Here is a 27,283-nt window from a genome sequence, read left to right as displayed (position 1 = left end):
GAGGAGCATTTTTCTTGAAACCCTCCCAAACAACATGTGGGGATGTAGGGGTTGTTTGATTTTTATTTTTTTGGTAGGCTTCTGTCCCCAAGACTCAACTAATCTCAGCAGTCCTCCAGCTGTGAGTCTTTGGCCACTCAAACTCTCCTCCTCACCGTGTATTAAGACAATATAGACACACGTCCTCTTCCTGGCAGATTCGTAACATCTTTAGTTGATTGGAACTTCTTAATTATTGCCCTGGTGGTCAAAATGGGGATTTTTAATTCTTTAGCTATTTTCTTACAGCCACTTTCTATTTTGTGACGCTCAACAATCTTTTGCTGCACATCAGAACTATATTCTTTGGTTTTACTCATTGTGATGGATGATTAAGGGAATTTGGCCTTTGAGTTTCCTCTTATTTATACTCCTGTGAAACAAGAAGTCATAGCAAGACAATTTCATGTTCCTAGTCACCCTGGTGTGCTAAAAAAGGTAAATATTAATGGGAATATACTTCAGAGATATTTTACTCGTAAACAATTCTAGGGGTGCCAATAATTGTGGCCTACGTGTTTTGGAGAAAAACATTTATTTCATAATGTGACCCCTTTACCCCCCCCCCCCCCCCCCCCCCCCCCCCCTCCTCCTCCTTCAATTATTTTACTTCAATGAAAGGTTAGATTTTTGCACATATTTTTAATGAAAGATTAAAGGTCTTGGATCCAAGGTCATGGGGTTTGATTTCCAGGGAATGCATGAACTGATAAAATGTACCTTGAATTCAATGCAAGTTACTTTGGATATAATAGTTTCAACCAAATGAATAAATGCTGTCTGTCAACCACAGATTTTCTGAATAGACAATGAAATTATGTAATAAAATATCAACAATTGTGTATGTTTAAGAAAATACTTGCATTCATACCATTCAAAAGTTTTTAATGATTTTGAAAGTCTTTCCTGCTCTCCAAGGCTGCATTTATTTAATAAAAAATACAGTAAATACAGTAATATTGTGAAATGTTATTGCAATTAATTTATATATATATATATATATATATATATATATATAATTTTTTGTTTTGTTTTGTTTTGTATTTTAATATATTTAATTTATTCCTGAGATGGCAAAGCTGAATTTTCAGCATCATTACTCCAGTCTGCAGTGTCACATGATCCTCCAGAAATCATTTGAATACGCTGATTTGGTGTTAAAAAAAATTCTTATTATGATAATTGTTGAAAACAGTTGTGCAGTTTACATTTTTTCAGGATTATTTGATGAATAGAAAGATCATTATTTGAAATAGATGTCTTTACTGTCACTTTTGTCAGATCAATTTAGTGCATCCTTGCTGAATAAACGTATTAATAAATAAATAAATAAAGTATTAAAATCTCACTAACCACAATCTTTTGAACAGTAGTGTACAAATATGTAAATTCTGTTGTAACAATAAGCTCATCCTCTGTCATTATAGATGGATGACCTGATCGTGATCAACGTGATTTCTCTGGTTTTGTGTGATTTTATTTCGGCAAATGAAAACGAATTTGTGCACATGCAGTGCTTAAATTGTGGTTCTGGGTGTCAGCATTACATTGAAATTAAATGACACTTGTCGAAACAGGGTATGTCAGAAAGGGCTCAAACATGGTAAATTACACTCAGAAGCAGGTGAGTGGGAACACCGTCAAGTGTTGCCCCTCAGCTGCAGTCTCAATTAATATAATTTACTCCCTGCACAAAGGGTCTTATAATTGCTTCACCTCATATAGAAGCAATAGAAACATTTGATTTGATCTGATTACACTTGTTTAGCTTCCAAGGAGCAGCTGTATAATATATCAAAAACATCAATAGCAGATAGGGATCCTATCGTCTGATTTGTGCATCATACATCCTAGATTGTCTTTTACTCTGTGTCGCAACAGAACATAATCTAATCTCTAAAGTGAAACATTCTGATCCATAAATCTCAATAAAACAACTAAATATAATATACACATCGATAAAATAATACCATTTCAGTTTTGTATGAGTTAACAGGCTGATGCCTGTACATAAAAAAATATATATAATTTAACATAACCACTGAAAACCAATGATATTTATGCATTTGGCAGATTCTTTTATCCAAAGTGACTTTCAGTGCTTTAAATCTAAACATTTTATCAGTATGTGCAATCTGTGGGATTCAAAATTATTGGAAATTATTCGTTTTAGAAAAGCAATGGGAAGATCCAATTCAGACAGGATGATAAACTGATTGGTCGTCCTCTAGTGAGAGAAAGAGCACAAGGAGAGATGTGGGAAAGCACAATGCCCAACATACCATGTAAAGTTCAGAAAAGGAGAGAGAGCGAGAGAGAGAGAGAGAGAGAGAGAGATAGAGCGAGAGAGAGAGAGAGAACATAAGGAAATAAAGAGAGAGGTCAGATTGAGGGCAGTTCAAAGCCCAGGGGAAATGAGCCACAGGCCGTGGGCGTTGAGAGCGAGTGGGCTACCTGTTCTGTTTCTGGTGAAGCCGATGTCATTACGGTCTGGGCACACAGATCTGACAGCTGCTCCATTAGTTCTCCAGTCGGTGATCAGATAAAAGATCCTTTTGTCCTGTGAAGCCAATATACACAAGAGCAAAGGGTCTGGAGGAGATTCAGCCAATTAAACCATGCAGGCTTTTTCCTTAAAAGAATGAGTGGTTGATGCATACACAGAAATACATAGTATTCTTTTCTTTTATCTATGTGTACATTGAAATTGCATTTCATAAGGCAGTGGTTCTCAACCTTTTTTGGGCCAGCGCCCCCTATATCCATTATCCAGGTCCCTTACTAGGTCCAGGTCTGTCGTTGCTATGCAACCATGAACTACGCTCTCCATGACATGATGACAAGGAAGTATCAGCAAGCCCTTGCATTAGCTTTACTACTAGATATGTTTATGGAGATGATAAATAAAAACCCACCCTGTACAGCTATGATTAGCTGTTCGGCCGAACTTTCGATGTTGTTACGGAAACGCCGAAACTGATAGGTTTTGTCACATGATGACCTGCTGTGTGCTTGCGGCATTCTGAAAAGTTGAGATGTTTTTGACCACTTTGCTTCTATTATGAGCAAGCTTGCTGCGCGCCTACATTTGAAATAACGAATTTGCATGCGCATAACGGCCCCTGACTGGTTCGAGTCGACACTCAGCACCGCTGCGGAGTAGCACAGTAGGCCTATCCGCACAGTAGCCTACCAAGACACCTGCAATTTTGCTAGAGCGCCAAAAGTTACGGACTGCATCTTTCATATATAATTAAAAAGCATGTCACTAAAAGCCAAATAACAGATTTGATTTGATTGAACAGTGGGAATATTATTATTATATAGTTTCCTAGAGAGCAAAAAAAGCAATCTGAAGTAGAAATTAGCCTATATATCGGTGTTAACGAAATGCAACGGTTTGACAAATTTGACAACTGGGAACATCAAGGCTAAAGGGTAACTCTCGCCAAAATGCAACCTAGCATAGACGTTGGAACAGGGTGAGGGTGGAGGTGGAGGTGGAGGTATTGCACACAATTCAAATGTTGAATTTAGCCAGAGACAGGCGCACTCAGAGCTGTCATATATCACAACTTTTCAGTGTTTTCAACCACATACTGTTTATTTTAGGTTTCAGACATATAAATTCACATAAGTAGGCTACTAAAAAAACAATACATTTAGAGTTTGTAAAATACACACTGATGTCTGTGGAAGATAATCCTTTCCATTATAATTCGACAGCGACACGTTTTATTCATATCAGATACACATTGTGTAAGTAACTTTAATGTTTACTCTGTTCTTCTCCCAGTTCACCAGCCACTTACTTTTAAGTATTTAGGGAGAAGTGGATGAATTCACGTGTTGTAAATCCAACAGATTCGATTCTCTGAACTGCGTCTGCGGCACAAACTAACATGGCGCCCATGGCGCATACAGCTCAACTAACGCGATCGTTATAAAGGTGTTTAAACAACAATACACTTCCACTTGCATGTATTTGACAATCGGAATATCAGATATTTCATGCCATAGCTAACACATTTGTGAATATTCTGAATAAAAAAGGAAAAATTACATAAAAGCAGATCATCATTCATTCAGCGCTGTTGACTTTAGAGCGTTCCGTGGAGCTCGCTGAACTCCAGACACACACGGCCACGTTTTCTGCGCGTTTATGACCCTGCTCTGCGTAAATGCACTGCCTCTTTTGATGCGTTTTGACATAGATTTCATTGAAGGTAAATTGGAGCGGCCACACTAAGCTGTGCGTACGTAACGCCCACAGACGTGAAGTGAACGAGGCTGTCCGGTACTGTCTGAAATGGTTAACTCTGTGGCGATGCATGTGCAAAACAGATTTAACTAATCATAAAGTCAAAGTCAATCATCAGGATACATAACACAGCCTACTATATGCCTACACTAAAAAGCGGATCTCCATGTCGGCCTTCCTCAGGTGGTCAGTGTAAACAATTAAATTATTATTGTATTATTAATTCTTTTTAACTACCTTGAAACTATCCAAGCAGCGTTTCTCGCTCAGATGTGACGGCGGAATTAATACATTACCAGAAGCTCTACCAAACCTCATTGGAGCTCAAACGTGCTGCGTAACTGGAGAATGAAACTCATTGAAGCGAAGATGCTTGAGCTTGAGTTCATGAATGTTTATATGAATTCTTTATGAACTTTTTTAATTAACTTTTTGAAGCGTCAAAGTGGTAGTTGCATGTCTGTTAATAAAGTGACGGGAAGCTCTCAGATTTCATCAAAAAGATCTCCATTTGTATTCGGAAGATGAACGAAAGTCTTATGGGTTTGGAGCGACTAATTTGAGTAATTATTAATCAAAGAATTTTCATTTATGGATAACCTGACCCTTTAATCACTGCAGAATTCATTCAGAAAGAAACTGATTAAAGATGCAAAACCAGCCAGCAGACCAAATCAACTTAGGCTGGCCTAAGCTCATGTTTTTTTCATCAAGGAGGCCAATGAACTTTGTTGGCTTGTTTAAGAATTATTTATGTCAATTTTGATCATCAATAAATGTAACTATTTATTGAACATTGGTGTATTTTTCATATTTCTGTTGTTTTGCTTCACACTGCTCTGCTTCACATCATGCCAAAGAACATCCCTCACGGCCTGTCTTTGCTTATTGCTTCATTCTCATTCAAATCTTTTTATCTATTTATGACTGCGACAGAGCTATGTTCTGATTCAATCACAGGAGAAATATTTTTGTGAGACTGAAATATGCATCAAATCATTTCACTGAGGAGTTTGAATTGTTGAAATCGAATTTCGTTATACCTGTAAGGCCAAATTCACATCAAAATGCATTCTTTAAAACTTTGAATCCCCTGTAACACAAGACACTGTGTGAAACGAGCATTGTGGGTACTTCAGACTTTTACTGGCGGTGTATTTCAGGCTGTGGAGAGCATATACTTCAACTCTACCCAATTAGTGTGGTGGCTGCAAGCCACAAGGCCCGGTCTGAGCCCGACAGTCTCTGCATGGTCGCTGCGCTGAGGACGCCCACACGGCTCTGCACTCGGTCGCTCTCACACACAGCTGCTAGAGACACACTACTGTTATTCAGCATCTAAGACCTCCCTCTCCACACCACGACGCCCACACTCACACACACATATAAACACGGAATTCTGCACTCGTTAGGGTGCATACGAGAATAAGAGGAAGAGAGAGGGAGAACGTCCACAGAGGTGAACACGAACAAAGACAACCAGAATTTCACCTTTTTTTTTTAAGTATGTGTGTGAGGGAGGCAGAGAGTGTGTGAATTTGTGCATGTGTGAGAGGGCGATGCAAGGATTAGATGCATGCATGCAGGGAAGTAGCTGAATGTGGAAATTCATTCGAACGAACTTTATGTCTTTGGGTATCTTCGTAAACGCGTGCAAGTGTGGGCAGGTATTTATGTTTAGTGCGTTCGAGAGTTTGGGAGTGTGTGTGGGTGGGTGAGCTGCGCACATCTGTGTTTTTGTGTGAATATATCTGTGAGAGAGCATGTGTGTGCAAGCGTAGGCTGATTTCTAGCGCTTGGGTGTGTTTTGGTGTGGGTGGGGGGTATCTGGCATCCAAAGATAGGGACTGGGACTTGGAACCGTCTGGCTGTGTGTCTGTCTAAGATTTCCCAGCAAACTTTCCCATGGCTCCAGTGTGGAGTCAGAGGTCATCGCTCACTTTGGTGAAAATTATTTTCTGTGTTAGACTTCTGATGCTTGGCTGAGCCCTCTGCTGCCATGGACTTTATATGATTAGGCCTACATATTTAAGATTCAAATAGCCAGACAGACTTTTGACTGTCAGCAGTCTGATCCACTTTATAACTTATGCCATAATCAAAAACCACTTAGACAAGAAAGGCCTGTTTGACTGACAAGAAAGGTTGCCAGTTATAGTTTGTTTTGTTTTTACATGGTGTTTAGGGGTTGGTTTATCTGTTTTACAATAGTTAACAAGCCAGTGTGGTGACTAGCTGTATAGAAAACACCCAATACATTTTTAGAAAATATATATTAATATTAGTATAGAATAAAATAAAATCAAGACTTCATAAAAAAAAAAAAAAATCAGTCAGTAAGAATAAAAATAAAATAAAAATAAAAAAAAGAATTCTTTTATTCAGCAAGTATGCATTGGATTGATCAAAAGTTACAATAAAGACTTTTATATATAGTTACAAATGATTTTTATTTCAATATGACTGTTCAATATAACTGTTTTCAATATTGATAATAATAAATAAATAATAATAAATTGATAAATTATTCTTCTGCACCAAATCAGCACATTAGCATGAAATATGAAAGAAAGAAAGAAAAAGACAATGAAAGGAAGGCGCTAACAATGATCTAACTAAATGAAAACTAAATTAAACAGAGGATCTGAGATTTGTGTTAAAGTTCCCTCAGATATCCTGGAATGTTTTTATGGATTTTTTAAGCATGTCCCCTCATGACCAATGACAGTGTAAATAGACTACAAACTTCCTGTGTAAGAGAGTAAATGTTTATTGTGTGTTTGTTCATGAATAGGCGTATCTCTATGTGAGAAGGGAACTGAAAGGAGAATTCTGAAAAAAACAAGCTTGGCGTGGGACGTGGAGTGCTGTGACCCCAGAGTGCCACACACTCATATACACAGTTATATACACTGGAGAATCATTGACCTATATGAAGAGCAAAGAAGAAGAGGATCTGTGAACAGATGTCTGGTATCAACCCTTGAAGTGCCTCAACAAGTAAAGTATTTGCTAAATCATTTTAAGAGTTGAGTTGGTTTTTAAGAGTTTTGCAATTTCACTAGGGACCAGTCAATGAAAGCAATAGGCCACACAAACGTGTATGGTCAATTCTTTTTGTTCTTTTTTTTGCATGTAGTGTTAAATGACATTTAAAAATGTCTGCAATAAAACATCCAACTATTTCCTCTTTGTCTTTTGTTTTTGTTTAACATTAATGCCATAGGCAGCAGAATGTAAATTAGGCTGTTGTCACTTTAAGACCTAATATAATGATAAGCTACACATTCGATTTAGGGGCTGTTTACACGACACCGCTTTTTTTTTTTTTTTTTTTTTGCCGTTCGTTTACTCGACAAATGCGTTTTCAGGCGCAAACTTTTGAAAACGGGTTTCAAAGTTCAAGTTTTTATAAACGTCTCCGTGTAAACAACAAAAACACGAATCTCTGAAGACAATGACTTCATGCACATTCGTATTAGTGTTTCATCGCCATCTAATGGCCTGGCAGCAGAATACACCGTTTTTAGTCATTTTCGCAGTGTGAATGGGGATCATTTTGACAATGGTGTCGTCTGTATGCGGAAAACTCAAAGAAAAAGCTTCTCAGTTTTAAGCATATCGTTGTCGTGTAAACGCTCATTTAAAGGGATAGTTCACCCTAAAATGAAAAAAGTCATTAATTACTCATCCTGGTGTTGTTCTAATACATTACATTACTACTACGCAACGTGTGCATTCATTTGACTCTGTTAGCGCCACGAAAACAGATGTTCTCCGTCACGCCCAGAAAAAGCACACAATTTGTGAGAAATCAAGATTAACAAAAACATGACAGACAATACAATCCAAGCACCTTCTCTGTGGTGGATATATTCCGTTGTGTTCGTCGTAACTAAGAAGTTATCTGTCAAATGTCATTCTGATTGTCATCAGACAAACAAGAGTTCCGGTCCGAAGATATTTAACTCAGTGAAGAGAGTAGGCCTACATGGATCACGTTTTTGTTCATTTGATTTCCCACAACTTGTGTGCTTTTTCTGGGCGAGACAGAGTGAACTGCGCTGCTAACAGAGTCACACGAACGCACACATAGTGTAGCCATGCATTGAAGACCAATGGCCAAGGTCAGGATTTTCGTTATAGCCTAATACATTAAATTTCATATCGTATGTCCCCGGAACACTTGGAATATATGACACGTGTCGCATGTGACCATTCAGTGATACTTTTGGGTCTTTTCTAAAAAGCTATTCACTGTTATTACTGTAGCTATATGGACGAGCGTGATCAAGCGGGACATTTTTTATTATTATTATTCTTTTGGTCCATAAAAGAAAGAACAGCATACAGCATTAGAAAAACACCATGTGTGTTCATGATTTCATTTTCATATTAGGGTGAACTATCCCTTTAAGACATAAATGGCTGTTTACCAGCAAGAGACAAATACTCATAAAATTGTGTCAGAATACCTGTCTTTGAGAGTATCTTGGTAAACATTTATGGCTTAAGTGGACTTAAACAAAATCAAATGTGTAGCATTATATCGGGTTCTCTCTCTTTTTGAGACTCACACCTGTTAATAAATGTGGTTGTCAATCCCAAAGACTTACAGTGGCTGACACAAATTATCAAGCATGTCAACTTTCTAAGAGATAACAATTTTATTTCCATCTGCAAATTTTGGTTATCTCCGGTAGCTCTCAAAGTGGAAACAGTATGTCACCATGCACCGGTACATGGATGTCCAATAATACACTGTCTGTTTTTAATACAATGATAAATTACATTTAACAGCATGTTTGCAAAAACCAAGTGTTTCAGAAGTGGCTGGGCTGAGGCAAAGTGCCATTTGAAAATAACTTATAGCCTATATTAGGAGGAACAGGAAAACCATGACAGACAACATAAGACAAGTACAAGTGGCAACTTATTTCATTCAATATGACTTTGAGAATAAATTGTGAACATGATACAGCTTTTGCAATGAGAAATACAGTATTCGAAAAAAAGAAATGAAAGTATCTAAATGACTGGCCACACAGGCTCTGAATGGAAGATCAATAACTTGTTCAACAGCACTCTTGACCAAGACAGGGAATCACATGAAAGCATCGCAAGCATGAGAAGAACGCTGTCATATCTAGCAGTTAATGAATAAACAAAGCATGTGACATCCTGACAGTCACAATGAAAGGACTATAAACACTCAAGAATGTGAATATGAAATGCTCACAGGGAAATCCAACAGAAATGAGATTGAATACCAGGCAAGGGAGATACCATGATCGCAAAATCAGGTTGAGGAATGAGATTAAGTCAATCAGTTTGCGCTGCATTCACACAGAGCTCATGGGGGGCTGTAATATCGTGTCAGTGACTATAATTTGGTATATGATTACATTTCATCCTAATTCCCTTATTTGCTACGGGGATTGAGCAGTGTATAATCCCTGCAGTTTGAACACAGATGGCTCCCAGAGTGCTTTGCCCAAGGGAACTCTTGTCACACATCAAGGTAGCTTTGCTTTTACGATGGCTATGTTCACTGCATGGAGTAGATAAACCTACTTACGCTGTCAGCTTAGAGGAAAAAATTCACCAAATTTTATTATACATTTTTGCACTGTAACATTATTTTTTATGGAAATTCTTATTATCATAAAGTAAAACGTATGGTTTTTTTCTTCTGAAAACTTTAATTCGCAGTATTATTAAATACTTTACAATTGGGGTTATGCTCATCAAACTTCCGGATTCTGTATAACAGGTGGCGTCGGTTCCTGTTCAGGTCTTGCGAATGTGCTTCGTTAAATATAAAGCTGTTTTACTCAAGATGCCTTCAAAGGAGCTGCCAAAGATGAGCGTAACCTAGGCAGAGGGTGAACCAACTCCAGGGTTATAAGGAGGAAACAAAAAAAGAGAAGAGGAAACATGGCAACAACCTACACATCCCAGCATAAACAGTGGGTTCTAACTTAAACACGTCTGATTGGCCATTGTTTTCAAGAAATCAACATATATGTTTGTGATTGGCTACATTGCTCAACGCTGCAAAAGCACGTTGTAAGTAAATAGAAACCTTTGACACTCTCAAGACCGCAAACGCCAAATCTCTTTCGCCAATATGCTGTTACAGGGGAAATATAAAATATACCCAGCCAGTTTTGACAGGTTTTGTAAGATTCTGGCTCCCCTTTTCTGTAATATTTTAAGGATCTGTCATTATTAAAGGGGTCATGACATGAGAAATCAAATTTTCCTTGATCTTTTGGCATATAAGAGGTCTTTGTAACATTAAAACATCCTAAGTTTCATATCTTAAAAAAAAAACGTCCTCATTATGAACAAAGTATTTATTTAATCAGGCTCGAAAAACAGCTTGTTTTGATATTGGTTTATTTTGTGATGTCACACAGGCAAACACATTTGCATATGCCTGCCTCCATAACAAGACATCACTAATAGTTATACATCATCGCACAATAGGCCCCGCCCACTGGCATTCAGTCACTAAACGGCTGACATTTGCTTACTGGATGTTCACATTGCATCAAAAGTCAATATGAACCCATTATAATCTCTGACGTTGTCTACACTGGATACAGTATACAGATGCGCATTCAGTTCCTGACATACTCCACATGCTCGAGTCTGTCGACAGGACAGATTCAGATTATTTTATTTAGTGCCATGTCAGCATTCAAAGCTATTTTCATGGCAAAAATGTAGTTACAAAAATACAAATATCATATAAATACAATAAAAACCAAACAAACAAAACCAGCAAGTCATATTATACAAGATTTTTTAAATTAACAAAACCTTTTCAGGCATAATTTTACTAAATAAGTCCTTAAGTGAGGTAACTTCATAAAGGAGCATTCTACTTGTATTAAGTCCAGGACAATCTGTTGACAGGACAAATAGAAGAGTGAAAATTATGTTAATTTTGATGTGTCCAGTTTAAACAGCTCATTTTCATCTCTGTGACTTTACAAGCATCCCAGTGAAACAAGTGAATGGTTTATTTTAATGGCGTCCGGATCGCGTCAAAGGATGAAATGTTTGTTCGAAGCGTTTTGTTTAGTTAATGAGGCACAGTGTAATGGAGAGTTCGCAAAGAAACTTTTGTTGAAAGATGGAGCAGCCAACTCTATTGGATCTGACAGCAGCTGTATCACTAAATGACTTCATACTTTGTCTGTAAATGACGGTTTTATATGGATAATGTTTTTAAAACACTTACTCACATGCAATAGCGAGTGGGCGTTGATACTGTTTCCTATGCAATGACGTTAGCAGCCAATCATAACAGTGGCCGTTTACCGACAAGCCTTAAAGGAGCCGACCGTCAGAAACAGATCATTTCAGACAGAGGGTCAGAATAAGGGGTTGTAAATTAGATATAATACAAACAAATCCCATCATGTAGGAACTCAATGACTTGTGAATTACACCTGTGGTTAATTTGTAGGTACTTATATACTGTTGGCTGAATTTAGAATATGAGCTAGCCCTCCAAATAGCCCTGTCAAATGCAAAGTGCCACTGCACCAAACACAAATTTCTGTCTGTTTGCGTCCAAGTAATTATGCGCTGCCAACTCCCTAGAGTCAAACTCTGCATCCAATATTCCTCACAAAGGACTTAAGGGCTGCAGCACGGGTGTGTGTGCTGCCCACGTCTTCCTGTGTGTTTCAGGGCACCACCTACATTCGAACACAATAATGACCAGTGTCCTTCCCACCCCCTGTACACACACCACGTTAATGAACTGTAATCACATCTCTGGCCCCTGGTGGACCTGGCTGTGTGGGTGGGGCTTCTACCACTAGCAGAGTCTGATTGCCGCCCACCCTTCCATCCATTTTCTGCACATCATGGCTAATGAGAAATGATTCAACCAATCAATGTGCAACCTTAAATAGAGGAATGAAAATAAATGGATTAATCGAGGGTCATGCAGTCCTGACATCACTCCAACCAGAGTCGTTTGGATCATTATGTGATGTGAGGCAAAAATCTGTGTTTTTGACACACATTATATATGAAAAATACATGGGCCGCAATCTGCCAAAAAGAAATAAAGGTGTAAAAGAGATTAAACGAAAGGTATAATATGTACACTATTGTCAGTAAGATTTTTTCTAAAGAAATTAATACTTTTATTCGGCAAGGATGCTTTAAATTGATCAAAAGTGACAATAAAAGATATTTATAACGGTACGAAAGATTTCTATTTCGAATAAATACTGTTACTTTGAACTTTCTATTCATCAGAGAATCCTGAAAAAATATCACATTTCCACAAAAAATATCAAGCAACTGTTCTCAACACTGATATGAAATATTTTTTGAGTACCAAATCAGCATATTAGAATGATTTCTGAAGGATCATGAGGCACTGGAGTAATGATGCTGAAAATGTGCATGCTTTGCCACTACAGGAATAAAAGAGTTATTTTAAATTGTAACAATATTTTACAATTTTAACTGTATTTTCTATCAAATAAATGCAGCCTTGGTGAACATTAGAGGCTTCTTTCAAAAACTTTTTTTAAACTATAGTGTATTTTACAAAAAAATTAGTCTGCCATTAATAATTAATTATTTTACTACTTTCTTCTTGGAAAAAGATATGCAAAATATGATCATTAAAAATATCCTTCATGACTGTTGGTAAACACAGCTGCTAAGCTTCAAAAATGTCAAAAAAGGCACCTTAAAAGTAGAGCCATAAGATTTTTGCATCATGTTACAAGTCGTATTGAAGCCATATAATAGCTTTGTGTGAGGAATAGACCACGTATGACCAAAAGTATGGAATACATGGATATCTATTTGATATATTTGTGGACCACAGTCAGTTTGAACTGCATTGTATGCAAATGAGTTTTGAACATTCTTCAAATAGTCTCCTTTTGTGCTCCACGGAACATATAACAATGTACACTGCCTTTGGAATGGCATGAGGATGAGTAGCTAATTAATGACAGAATTTTCAACTTTGACTGAACTTTAATTAAAAAACAACAACATTTAGCACAAAGCAAAGCATTAAAACATTCAAGCGTTCCCTCAAGTATAAACTCCTCCTCAGCATCTGCACTTAGTTCTGACAACAAAGCAAACTAGAGTTAACACTGAGTATTTAATGACATGAGAATGACCTGAATATAACAGCTCTCAATATGTTGTTCAGCATAAAGCAAAAGATGAAATCGCACAGCGTAACGTATTTTCCAAAACACCCTGTACCTTTAGATGGAATCGTCTGTTTTTTTCACGTTTGATGTTCACCAGACGGCAATTAAAAACAAGCTCTGCTGAGGATTGGTTCGCCCCACTCATCCGCCTACCAGAAAGACTCAGCCTCAACTGATTTCTTCAGCTCTCTGCTCATGTCAATCACAGCGTTTGCTCTCTGCAGCCTAGCAGCAGCTTACCGCCCTATCCTCCTTTAGGAAACAGAACGGAAAAAAAGCATAAACAAGTGAAAGAAAAAAAAAATGAAGAAGAAACTGCCAATCTTCCAACTCGCAAAACAAAGATCACAAAAATTATAAGTATGCCGCTATCATAAAAACATGACACAAATGACTGCAGAACATGTGGCCTGCACTTCTTGAATGATCTCCACAACAAAGAAACAGAAAGATCGAGAGAGAGAGAGAGAGAGAGAGAGAGAGAGAGAGAGAGAGAGAGAGAGAGAGAGAGAGAGAGAGAGAGAGAAACACCAACATTGAGCACTTTCATGGGACAGAAAGCCTTGTGAAAGCCTTATTTGCCTTCAAAGTCCTCCAGCCATCCTGGGTGTAGGACGGGCTTAAGCGCACCAACATAAGGCCCAGCTCTGTGGGTGTCAGATTTTAGCCCACTAATCAAAAGCTCAAAAGTCCGTCTCTGTTTTGGAGAGGCGTTTGTCCATGGAATCGGCTCTTTGCCAAAACCTCTTTTTGAAGTATAGACCACAGTTGTTTTCATGAAACTTGTGTCTCATTTTGAAACTTGCGTCTCATTCTGTGACATACAATTAGGAGAATTAAGAAAAATAAACAGGAAATTTAGAGCCGCACTGCATAGTGTCCGTTAATGCACATTTACAATTAATGAGTGGTACAAAAGTCTGTTTTCTGTCAAGGCAAAACACATACAGCACAAAACACTATTTATATATGGTTCACTCTCAGAAAAAAAGGTACAAAAGCTGTCACTGTGGCGGTACCTTTTCAAAAGGTACACTTTTGTACCTAAAGAGTGCATATTAGTCCCTCAAAGGTAAGCCTACATATTGGTACCAAAAGTGTACATATTAGTTCCAAAAGTGTACATATTAGTACCAAAAGTGTACATATTAGTTCCAAAAGTGTACATATTAGTACCTAAATGGTACATTTTAGAACCTTTTTGAAGGGTACTGTCCCAGTGACAGCTTTTGTACCTTTTTTTCTGAGAGTGTTTACTGAACTTTTTTCTGAAACGTTTTTAGTTCTAACATTTGTTTTTTTTTAAATGTTACTCGTTTCAGAATGTTCAGAGAACATTCAAAAGTAACATTCACATAATGTTTGCAAAATTATAAAATGGAATGTTTCCCTAAAGTCCACATGAATTCAAAATTGACCATATTTACTTTGTTTGCCTAAATTGTTAGTTTTGTGGTGAACAATTCATCCGTGCAAGTCAATCCACACAAAAATTTTTTTTGGCTTTGTAATCTTTAATCAAAATCTGAAAATGCCCCTCCCCTCTGCCTTGGAGGACCTTCCCTGATGACGTATGTTTGACGGCTTGGTTTGGGAAACGCTTAACCACTCCTCTCAAACCGTTAGTCTGTAATGAGCGAGAGATGGAGAGGAGGAGCGCTAGAGTAAAACCCATGTAAAACCCTGCCCTCTGTTCAATATTCCTTTTCACTGGGAAATACGTCACAGCACTGGAGAAAAGTCGTTTGCAACTTCCGGTTCACGCGGACTTTAACATTCGTATAGCCAAGAAAAAACATTTTTACAATTTTTTTTTTTTAAACTATATGTTTTGAACGTTCAGAGAACATTCGGAAATGGGAAATGTCTTAATGGGAAAGTTCTTAGAACATATTTTTGTTAGCTGGGATGTTGTTTTTCTGCTGATTTGAAATATGTTATTGAAGTTTACAATAAATAAGCTTCAATAACATATTTCCATTAAGCAAAGCAACAATGGTATCATAAATATACAGTAACTTCTTTAGCTCATGATGGTAAAAATCATTTACAGTTACACATAGGTCTATAGAAGCTTGATGTAGTATGTGTAACTGTGCAATGTATTACCAGATTACCAATTTTTAATCTAGATAATATTTTGAAGAATATGAGTAACCAAACAGTTAATTGGGCTCCATTGACTTCCATAGTATGGAAAAAATACTATGGCAGTCAATGGGGCCCATCAACTGTTTGGTTACTCATATTCTTCAAAATATCTTCTTTTGTGTTCAGCAGAAGAAAGAAATGTATAAAATTTTGGAACAACTTGAGGGTGAGTAATGATGACAGAATTTTTTGGGTGAACTATCCCTTTAATATTCTGAACCTGTGTCATGTAATGGTCATGAAACCAAAAATGTGAGGAATAGACCACGTTATGACCAAAAGTGTAGACTACATGTCAATTTCTTAATATTTTTGGATCACAGTCATGGTCACTTTGAACTATCATTGGATGAAAAAAAGACTAAGAGCTGCATGAACATTCTTCAAACAATCTCCTTTTGTGCATGGAACATATAACAAAGTACACTTTGAAACAACACAAGGATGAGTAAATAATGACAGAATTTTCATCTTTCATCAATGTAAAGTATTACCAAATTTGCATCTTATTTACAGTTTTCTCTTATTATTCTGATCTGAACCAGTGTCGTGCAATGGTCATGAAACCAGATGAGTTCTTTTAAGGCCACTATACTCTGCATCAAAAACGGGACTTTCTGTACCTTAACAAAAACCACAAAGCCTTCCTCTAACCAACTTTTTTTTTCTTTATACTTTCCCCTGTGGGACATAACCTTGTAACTGTCTGCAGCAGCAACTGAAGATAAACCTCATCAGAGCTTGTTGAGTGCAAGGAGCAAAAATGCAGCAAAACTTAAAGAATATGTCATTTAAAAGGTTGATGGTGAAAAGAAATGCACTCTTTCATGGGGAATGAGGTTAGAATCCTTCCTAGAAACCAAAATGACAGCATCTGCATTAGTCAGATGCTTGCTGACTCCATGCAAGCGTAAGTGACAGTGGGTCTGAGCCTGGCGTGGGAGTGCCTGTCAGGAAAAGCCGCTGTTGTCTCTGCATCCTAGAGAAATGAGAAAGCAGCCGCCTGCTGTGTCTACGCCCACCACAAAAATCCCCCTTCCATTTCAAAGGGCGAAGACTGCACAGAGATGACATTTTCATCTGGTCTCCTCTAGATTTTGGTTTAACGTTTTTCTTCCCACCGCTTATCTTTGCATTTGCTACAAAACTGCATTTGCAGGACTAGACATTTTAAGACTGCATGCTTTATATTGCTGATAGACAATGGACTTTCCACGTTCTCCACATTTAGGTAGACTGTAACGGTAATTCAATTTCCACCAATTTTTCTAGTTGTGATAACTTTTTTTTTTTTAAATATATTTTTTAGAAAGATTTTAAAGATCATTTTAAAAAGATGACCTGTAAAGCATTAGACCGGAGCATAACTAGAAACATGTAGGCTATATTCACTATATACATTTGAATTACTTTTTAAGGTTCTATTAATTTCCATGATAACATAACAAATTGCAGTCAGTAGCCTACTGTATCCTACAATGCAATGTGTAACCTTCTTCCAGTTCCAGTGTGATGAATAAATGTATCTTAGCATTTTTATACAAACAAGTTAAATATAAATCGGCTACATTTAAAATGTGTTGAATTCAACATGCAATGTGAGGAGGTCACGTGACAGCAATGCAACGTACTGAAACAATTGTTGTTGCATAATGCATACGTTTTTCATCTTTTATTAAAAACATCTCTGTTAATTGAAATAAAGTTTAAATAAAGACATATTAAAAATATCAAACTATAACATAGTTTAATACAGTAAAATAGTACATAAGTGGTGTTTACTTTCAAACCTTTGACTGCGGAGTAAGCCCTGACTAATCGAACACTAAACTCCCAAATGGACTTATTAAATGGAATCCATTAAGAACTTGAAATGTGCTCTTTTGTGTATACAACGACCTGTTTGTTTTGGAAATAGAAAATTAAAGCCTCTATACTTGATGAATGAGTAGGTGCTAAATCAAATATCGGGACCCATCATCCACTCTGAAACGGTTAGTCTGGTCTGGGTTACACGAATCCCACCGAATTTGAAACCGAAAACATTAGCTTAGCTCATGTTAGCTTAGCGGATTAAATCATTAACCTTCTGTGTCTGTCAAATCCATCCATTTAACACAATACTCCACAAAACATGGGGAAGTTAGCTGCTTTTATACCCGTTTTAACTCTATTGTGTGCTTACTGGCAAAGTGCAGTGGGAAACAGAGGATATTCATATGCAGGTAACGTTAAATAACTTGAGACGTGCTAAACAAACTTTAGCTTACACGAACATTACTAACATTACAAATACAAAACTTTTACATTGTAATTGTAACTATTGGATTTTGAATGTGATAAAACCGCAGACTACAGTTAAACCACTCTTTAACGTTATATATCGTGAGCTGGACACAAATGCTGTGTCAAAATGGTGAGCTTTGTTGCTTAAAGTTTTTACTATGTAAGATTTTTCAGCATCCATTAAACAATAATCAAATTGTTTGTTTATTAACTGGTTTGTCTGCATGCGTCTGTAATCTTGGTCCTTCTAACCTGTTCTTATCTTGCCTTAAAGTCACCATGAAATCTAAATAGACAATTCTTGTTGTTATAAATGATTTATCCATACATTTTTTTATTTATTATTTTCCTTGTAATCTTTAATCAAAGTAACTTCACATGAGATCACAGCAATAGCAAACCACAACCATCTAATCAATTCTAGATGGACTGATGCCATGTCCAAATACCCACACTTGTGGTCTTGGCCACTTGAGAACGTGTGCATGTGACAGGAAGTAAGTGCGCAAGGCTGTCCAATGTCTTAAAAATGCCAAAGTGCAGTGCCATTAATGCACACTAAACCAAGGCCTTTCAAGGCTAAGGGTATCCCATCATGCATTAAGTTCTGGAACTCTTGTGCCCCGAAATCACGAGATGTCGAGGAAAACATTCCACTGTAATTTAAAATAATTAGATAGTAGATACATATAATTTGGTAGTAAAAACAGAAAGTGTTGCACATTTTATTGGTGCAAAGATGAGTATGGTATGTGCAGGCCTATTTTGTACAACATTTGCAACTGTTTTTATCTTAATTAGAAGCACCACAATTTTACATTTGTGTCTTCTGTTAGTTACATAGCGACTACTGAACAGACATGTAGAAGTTTATTTTAAAATGCAAAGTATTGAAAATATAAGAAATAAAAGCTCTGTAAACACTTGCATTTTTTGTAAGACTATAAATGTGCCCTATCGAGTAATCAAAAGTTTTACTCACACATGCAGTCTTTACGCCTACTTGAACACTTGGGCCAAATAGAGGAAATACGTCATGCAAGTAGACAAGTGGGAAAGTGCAAAGATCGCAAGTGTGGATATTTGGACAAGGCAAAAATCTGCTCACTGCAGAGCAAATGGGTGAAGCTTACGTCTAGCCCCCCCTCCCTAGATGTCCAGCGAGTAGGAGCGAATGTAATTTGGGCCTAACGTGTGGAGCTAGAATATCCAACCACACCCTAACCCTACCCACAACTCTATCGCTCCACCAAATTAGACGTCCAGAGAGGTGGAGCTGGATGTCATTTGACTCTGCAGTGAGCACCACTTGACGAATAAAGTCCCGTCCTACATTGTTTCTTGTTTGAGAAGCCATTTCACTTGGATGTACATCACAATAGTGAAGATAAGACTGTCGCAGCTTCCATTTCATACTGACTCCAAAGTCATACTGAAGGTCTGCAATCTCTCTGATGCTCATTTTTCACTGGCTTATGATCAGGAACTATTCATTCACTCTCCGTTTCAGGTTCTTCATATTAGATCCATATTTTTGTCAATGCCGTAAGCTTGTGAGACTATATTATTAGGCCCTGTAGTCCCAATAGTCTCCTGTAGTGTCTGTTTTTTTTTCCTCACTGTGCCCAGTTTGTCTCCATGGGGAAAACAATGTGGGGAAAATGTATGAATTTAATGTCTTCTTAGCACAATAATTTCAATTTATATATTTTTATATTAGGGTTTATTTGGAACAATTCTGTTGTTCTCACTCAGTGTCATGTGCTAGTTACAGATACTCATGAAATCCACATTTTCAAATACACAATATTGCTTGTAAACACCAAGAAAAAAAAACTGTTTGAATATGATTTGTTAATCTAATTGTAATCTTTTCATCACCAGATTCTATAAAAAAGTATTTTTGCAGATTTCCCAATTATAAGTTTTGATGTGACTTTTACAGTTGACTGTTAGACAGTAGCAACACATGATCTTATAGCTCAAGAACTGAATGTTCGAAAAACTATAATGAATATAAAGTAAAATAACAGTAACAAACGTGCATTCATTGTAAGCCAAATAAAAAAATTTTGATTGCAAAATAAAATATGGTACTTTTTCCTATGTCAGGGATTTAAACCAATTTGACCTAAGAAAATGTATTTTAAAATAAATGTTTCAATAATTGAACAACACATTTGTATGTTCATGGTTCTCTGATGTTGGTTAATGGTCACATGATGTGCAAGTAAACAAATCATATATTTCATCCATTTTGGTAAGTTCTTTATGTTGATGATGTCCATTTATAAATGATAAGTAAGTAATTACTACTGAATAGAAGCAACCACACACGAACATGTCAGGTTTTTGGAAAGTGAGGATTCTGCAGTGGCATTAGTGCAGTGATTAGGATGAATTTAGTCTGTGGGCAGAAGCTTGTAGTCTGTGTTCTTTTCTGGGACGCTTCTGTACTGTTTTAGACATAGAGAAGAAGAAAATGGATGGCGGGGATCGTTAAATTAAAGCAGAGGAGTAATTCTGATCCTTTCCTGATTCTGACAGATTGCACCTATGTGAAAGGAGACAGTGCCCACGAGTATTCTGGGAGTCGATGCTTCTGTTACAGCTCTGGTACAGTAATCAAATGGAAGGATATCTGTTCCACCTTCAAGGTAATTTATTACATCCTACGGAGGCTGTGCTATTATTTTTGGGGTTAACTCCCATTTTAAATTGAATACTGACAAGACACATGCTCTTCAAAGGTAAATGTGACAAGTGATGAGGACGTCTTTGTTGTGTACCCGATGGAGACACAAAATTGCCACCATCCGGATGATCTTCTCACTGTTACTAACTGCTTTGTTGAACACTATTGGCCATCCACTATCCAAAAAGAGAAGTCTTTGGACATTCCTCTGGTTGATGAAGATGTCTGCTTCATGACCAAATCGGCTAGAAGCAATACCCTGTACACACTACACGTCTCCAAAAAAAGTGAGCAGATTCACACACCTTATTCTCATACAGAGCACTTGGGCACTGAATCATGATTATCTATTTTATATTACAGGGTTAAATGGAATGTGCCTTCTGCTTTTTGTGTGTGGGTTGGGACTGTTTTTGAGAGCGGGAAACATATGCAGGTAAGTGGCAATTTAGCTCTAGTTTAGATGTTCTCATCTAAAGAAAATCTCCAGTAGAATGTCAGATTTAATTCTGAGCAAGGTTTTATTTATTTTTTGGCAAACCTTGAAAAATAATTACACCACGCTTGTCTTTGTAACTTAACCATGAATACGATGAAGTTGAACCAAAAAAATTACATTTAAAGAAATGAAAATTATAGCACTATTTACCTTTGTGTTGTTATTTATTTAAAAGGTGGAACCAAAAAAGACATTTTTTGACAAATCTTTGTTCATAGTGGCCACATCTATCATGCTTCAAAAAACAGTAAAAGCATGATAAAAGTGGTCAGTGCAACTTGTGTGTTCTTGTCTTCTGAAGCCATACTGTAGCTTTGGTGAAGAAAAGAAAGAAAATAGTTTATATATAAACATAGAATGCAAAGGGTTCTGCTTGGGTATCAGTTAATACCCATTTGTGCTCTGTGGAGAAGGGATATTCAATTCAGTACAAAAATGTGATATGTACAATTTTCAATTGTAGTCTCTTAAAAATCATCGGAATTAATAAACTAAGTGCAATGCAGTGTTGTCAAAAATAGTGATTTTTCTATACATATCGATACTGAAAAATCTGAAACGCTTCCAGTACTCATTTTCCGCAGAATAGAGAAGATTCTTAAAAAACTCTCCCTTTGTATTCCATGAAAAAAAAAAAAAAGAAGAAGATCAACATAAGGGAGAGTAAATAATGACAGAATTTTCATATGTGGTTGAAATGTATTAATCTGTCCCAATCTTCATGGTTTCCAGGAGCTCACTGTTTTTCTACACAGCCGGAGTTTCATTGGGAGTCATCGCCGTATTTGTCCTCCTGACACTTATCCTCCGAAACTTCATTCCAAAGGTGTGCACTGCTTCTGTCACAACCTTTATCTTTATCATGATACACTCTATCGCATGTTTCCTCACCAATCAAACATGTTGGATGAGTAGTAGGAGTTTAAGCCTGTCAATGTTGGCATTGTCTGATGAGATTCAAGATAAAGGGAGGTGGAGACTCGCTCCTCAACACATACAGCCGCAGGCATTGTAAGGTTGTATGTATGAATCAGGGTTGTGCAATCAATTGCAACTTGCAGGTTTGGGGTAGGTCAGAAGGTTAAGCACATTCACTAAGGCTCTGCTTTCTCCCCCCCCAGCGAGGGCTGTTCCTGGTATTGTTGGGCGCTGGCTCCAGTCTGTCCTACATCGGGATCCAGAGGGTGTTAAGTGAATGGGATGACATTGTGACTGAGCACTGGATAGAATTACTGGGTAACTAGGCAACCTTTCTCTGTTACAACCCATCTTGCCCTGTTTTCCTCAGCAATCATCTCATCAGCCAATTAGATCAGACAGTAAGCCTTCGCTAATGTTAATAAATGGTCTTTCAAATGTACCTTTTGTGCAGTTTTGCGTGTCAGTCGAATGCCTCGTGTTGTCTCTTAATTTTCTTGCCGTGTTCTTTATACAATAGAATAATTACTGTACATGTCATTTAGACAGATTATCCTTCTACACACTCGCTGCATATTTCATCAGCTGAAGCGCACACGCCTGAATCACATAGTAACAGTCTAGAGCCGATTGAGATTCACCTTTTGTATCGTATATCTTGGCACCGTTAGTGTTATAATATGAGGGCCAAGTATTTTGAATGCTGAAATGACTGCCTCTTGACTGCTCAATAGATTCTATTCTCTGCCAAATCAATTTCCCTCTTCAAGCACTCGCAGTATGTAAATGCATCAGTGTTTTTGAATGCGAGAACTACAGGCATATTAAGATTAAGGGAAAGAAGCTGCTGTGCTGCTGGAACATTGATTTCTATGCCTAAAACAAAAAGGCTCTGGGAGGATTACAGCCCCAGTGTGTGTTTTCTGGCCCTTTTATTTCCTCTCTGATTTTTTTTTTAGTTACTCCTTGTTTTCACAGATATAGGCTACTGTAACATGAAAAGAAAAGTTCACATTTTTTCATTTTACTCACCATCATGTTGTTCCGAACCCATGACTTTCTCATCGTCTATTTTTAATATGATTTAATAGAATGAAAGTGAATGGGTACTGGGTTTGTCAAGCTCCAGAAAAATCTTGAAACTGTGCAAACACAATTTAGTGATAAATGACTGCAAAAATGGCGCATTGACACAATTTGTCAACATTTTCTCCTAACCCTGTTGTTTTGGGGTTTAACGTGTTCATTTTTGATTTTAGAGCTTCAGTTGAAGGCATTGTTAGTAAGTAATTTCTTGAACTTTACATAAAGCTTTCGTATAGTTTGAGAAGACTTGGAATGAACAAATCATATGATGATAAAATCACTATTTTTTATCATGCTTTTTTTTTTTTGGTTCTTTTGGAGCTTAACAGATCTAGTCCACATCCACTATCAGTATCTAGAAAAAATAAATAAATTATACATCTCAGTTTTCACCCCCCAAAAACTTTTTTTTAATCAAATATATTTGGTGGGCATACAAGGCTTCTTTCAAAAAACATAAAAAAATGTACTGACCCCAATGGTAGTGTAGGTTAGGAATCACTTTAGGCTGAGTAAATAGTAACTTAGTAAATTAATAGAACCAGTATTGGTACATTATATTTCACCATTGTTCTTTTGTTTGTTTTATATGCTGGAGTATTCAGCAATTTGTTGCAGCAGTAGCCCGTAATGTTTGCGTTCAGTGAGATTCACTGTTATTGATGCAAGTGAAGGCTTGCCTTAAAGGAATAGTTTTCCCAAAAATGAATGAATGTCAAAAGATGTGACGCAGAGTTGTTTCAACATGTATCTATTGTGACTGTTGTAACTGCAGTGTGCTTTGTACGTATTATTATTACTGTTGGTTAATGGGCTTTTTATAAATGACAGGCAAGCTCAGGCAGGCTGCTTCTGTCCCATTCAGATTGGGCATGCTTTTTTTTAATGTTACTTTACATGCATAAAACACCCTACTCCTTTATGTAGCATGCATGCATGCATGTATGTATGTATAGAAGGTCGATTAATGCCAAGCTAGACATTTAAAAATGATTTTATTATTATTTTTAAATTCTTTTTTTCTCTTTGTCTGCAGTGTATGTGCTCATATCAGGCTTATTTAGCTTTTCTCTGTGCTATAAGCATGGCCCCATCACCAACAAACACACCCTCAACTTAATGACCTGGTGTATGCAAGCAGTAGGCGTGGTGTTGCTTTACTATGGGATCACTTTCCCCCCTGCCTACTACGTACTGATTGCTGTTCTGTTGTGCTTGAAGATTCTGCCCTTGGTCTGGAGCCTTTTGGTGTGGATTTGCAGGTAAGTTAACAGTACTCAAAATTTCTGAGTGAAAAAACACTCTAGTTTAAGGTCCAATTCTCACTATTACCATAACTAGTTGTTTATTAGCATGCATATTACTAGGGTATTGTTTGTTTATTAGTACTTATAAAGCACATATTAATGCCTTATTCTGCATGAGCATATTCTGCATCCCTTAATCATACCCAATATCTAAACTTAACAACTACCTTACTAACTATTAATGACCAGTAATTAGGAGTTTATTGAGGCAAAAGTCGTAGTTAATAGTGAGAACTGGACCTTAATCTGAAGTGTGACTATAGTCCCCAGCCAAATAGGAAAGTTGTTTCAAATGCAAAGCCACTATTTCTTTACAGATTACACATGAATTCATCTTTTTTTTGTTTAATACTGGGTATATTATTTACCACCTTTGTATATTTCATGTGTATTTGAAATCTATATATATATATTTACTTTGTGTGCACAATTATGTATGGTAATTTGGAGGTCATATTGACTTTTTAAGTGTAGGATAGAAGGTGAAAGCTAATCATATGATGAAATTAAGCTTTGAACAGGTGAAATATGAAATCCTAAATATTTGTATTTATGAACTTCTGCCTTCAGGTTATTCTACTCATTCATAAGATTGTTCCGGAGGAAGAAACGGCCCACTGTCAGGCTACTGACCGAGGAGGAGTACAGAGAGCAGGGAGAGACCCACACCAGAGCCTCCCTGGATGAACTACGGGAGCACTGTAACAAGCCTGGCTTTCCTGCATGGGACACCGTGTTGAGGCTCAGATCACCGCAAAAGTAATTAAACATCTGTAATCATCAAAGGGACATATACTGTATGGTGAACAGGATTTTTGACATTCACAGTACAAAGTTCCTTACTCATGTATAGTGAAAAATTGTTTTAAATGTGGTGCAATTTTGCATGGATATTTGAGTGAAGGAGAAAAATGCTATGAAATGCTAGATGACCCTTTAGTCCTAACCAGTTGTTGTCGTCTCTTTTCAGGTTTGCAGAGTTTCTGCGCAATGGGAGCCACATCCCTCAAGAGGAGCTTCAGAGTCATGAGAATCAGTACGGGCTTGGTGGGGCGTACTACGAGAACGTGCTCTTTAACAGCAGCTCCAGCGACACCCAGTCGCAGAGAGGAGACGCAGAGGACAGTAGCGAGGACGAGCTGGTGAGAAACAATCCTGCAACCCTAAACCATCTCCCCAGTCCTGCTGTATACGCCCCAGCCGTCTGCCCGTATCCCCCTGCCACCTACAGCCCTCAGCCAGTACCCATGGATCCAGAAGACCAGGATTTCTTTTGAAATTGTGCCGCAATCCGTAGGAAGAGTGATTTTTATGTTCATTTTAAAAAGACTTTCTGAATTGCACAATATTTTTTAGGAAGGAATGACTGTAGGGAACATTAGTGGGTCCATGAGGATTTTAAAATAGTCGCTCTCTCCCATTTGTTTGTTTAAATGATCTCTTTTAGGCAGCGTGGGCTGTTACTATATTTTTTAAGCAGTTTGTATTCTCATACCCAAGTGATGCAGAGCTGGGAATAACACTGTATTGTACACACTGTATGTTAATAGCATGTGTGAATAGATGGTGACTGCTGCTCTCAGGTATATTATAAAATCATCAGGACATCATTGCACTGCTCAAGAGAATAACTCCACACGTACAGTATAACGGTATTGTGTAATTTAAGGCAATAGTGCCCTCTAGTGTTAGTCAAAGAAACAGGTCACCTAAAAATGCTAATTCCTTTGTGGAAAACAAAAGAGGATGTTTAGCAGAATCTCCTAGTTTTCTTTCCACTATTCACATTTGTGTGGGCATTATGGAGCCATTCATTTTTCCGCTGATTTTCCATTGTTTTTCTGTGTGAACATAGACGGATCTCTAGACGGATGTGTTTTACCTTTGTCCTCGGGTCTTTGAGTCTTGACATGGTGTTCAAGAATTATTTTTTTTGGCTCATAAATTAGTTCCACTGCCATGCGTCTCACGTCATTCATACAGAACGCGTTTTTTTTATCGCTGGTTTTCTACGTAAACGCGCTAGACCAGCAGGGTTTTAAATACGATATTATGCCTTCAGAAGAATAAAGTTTATTATGTGGAATAATTTTATGGTCCTTTTTGGTATTTTTTCCTCAGAAAAATCTTACAGAATTAATACAGATATTATATTTCAATATATTTTGCTCAAAATAATTTTTGCATTCTCCCAAGTTCCCTCGCAAAAGGTTAGATTTTTTTTTGCTGGGGTAATGAATTAGTTTTCCCTGGTAGCAAAAACATTGAACACACATATATTCATATATTTCTATCACATTTAGGGGCTTTATAGAATTTTCCATTTTTGGGTGACCCATCCTTTTAAAATGTATCAACTCAAGTGGATGATCTGCATCCATCCATACAGATGTAAATATTTACGTCCTGCCATTTCATATTCTTTCCTTTTTAAGGAACTTTTATCTGAATGTATCTTTTTATAAATATTTCACTTTAAATTGTTACCATTGTATTTAATTAAAAACACATGGCTAAATTCTCAACCAGAATATTGTATTGTGTCTTCATATGTAAACATGAGGTGTATTGGTACAGATGGTACATATAACTATGCGCTTGGTTTTAAAGATTACTGTATATATTTAACAGAAAAGATCGTGGCTTTAACATTTTATATAGAGTAGATGTTTTTTTAAATTTTTTTTATTTGGTCACAAGTTATGGAAGCACGATTAGCTAAATAATTTATACAGAGTGCAAAGCAACTATGCTTCACTATTGCAACATCAAGTGCCATGAATATTATGCTGAAGCACCTCAGCTGTTGGATTATAACCATTAAACACT

General features: G+C 37.1%; 1 protein-coding gene across 1 annotated transcript; it reads left to right on the top strand.

The window, feature by feature from the left end:
* Positions 1-17,660: 17,660 nt before the first annotated feature.
* Positions 17,661-26,983, top strand: nemp2 (nuclear envelope integral membrane protein 2). Its single transcript, XM_084420924.1, has 9 exons — positions 17,661-17,888; positions 20,497-20,606; positions 20,700-20,931; positions 21,008-21,080; positions 21,876-21,969; positions 22,265-22,379; positions 24,184-24,409; positions 25,025-25,213; positions 25,425-26,983. Exons 1-9 carry the CDS (start codon positions 17,798-17,800, stop codon positions 25,729-25,731), a joined length of 1,437 nt encoding a protein of 478 aa, XP_084277050.1. The 5' UTR covers positions 17,661-17,797; the 3' UTR covers positions 25,732-26,983.
* The last annotated feature ends 300 nt before the right edge of the window (positions 26,984-27,283 follow it).

This window comes from Rutilus rutilus, assembly GCF_951802725.1.
Source record: "Rutilus rutilus genome assembly, chromosome: 10".
NCBI classification, from domain to species: Eukaryota; Metazoa; Chordata; class Actinopteri; order Cypriniformes; family Leuciscidae; genus Rutilus; species Rutilus rutilus.
Note: the sequence above shows the minus strand (reverse complement) of the source record. Positions and strands in the feature narration are given on the sequence as shown.

Coding starts and splice junctions, on each gene's coding strand:
- nemp2 (XM_084420924.1), top strand. CDS start 17,798: ATGGGGAAGTTAGCTGCTTTTATACCCGTTTTAACTCTATTGTGTGCT. Junction 21,081..21,875: donor AGAGCGGGAAACATATGCAG/GTAAGTGGCAAT, acceptor CATGGTTTCCAG/GAGCTCACTGTTTTTCTACA. Junction 24,410..25,024: donor CTTTTGGTGTGGATTTGCAG/GTAAGTTAACAG, acceptor TTCTGCCTTCAG/GTTATTCTACTCATTCATAA.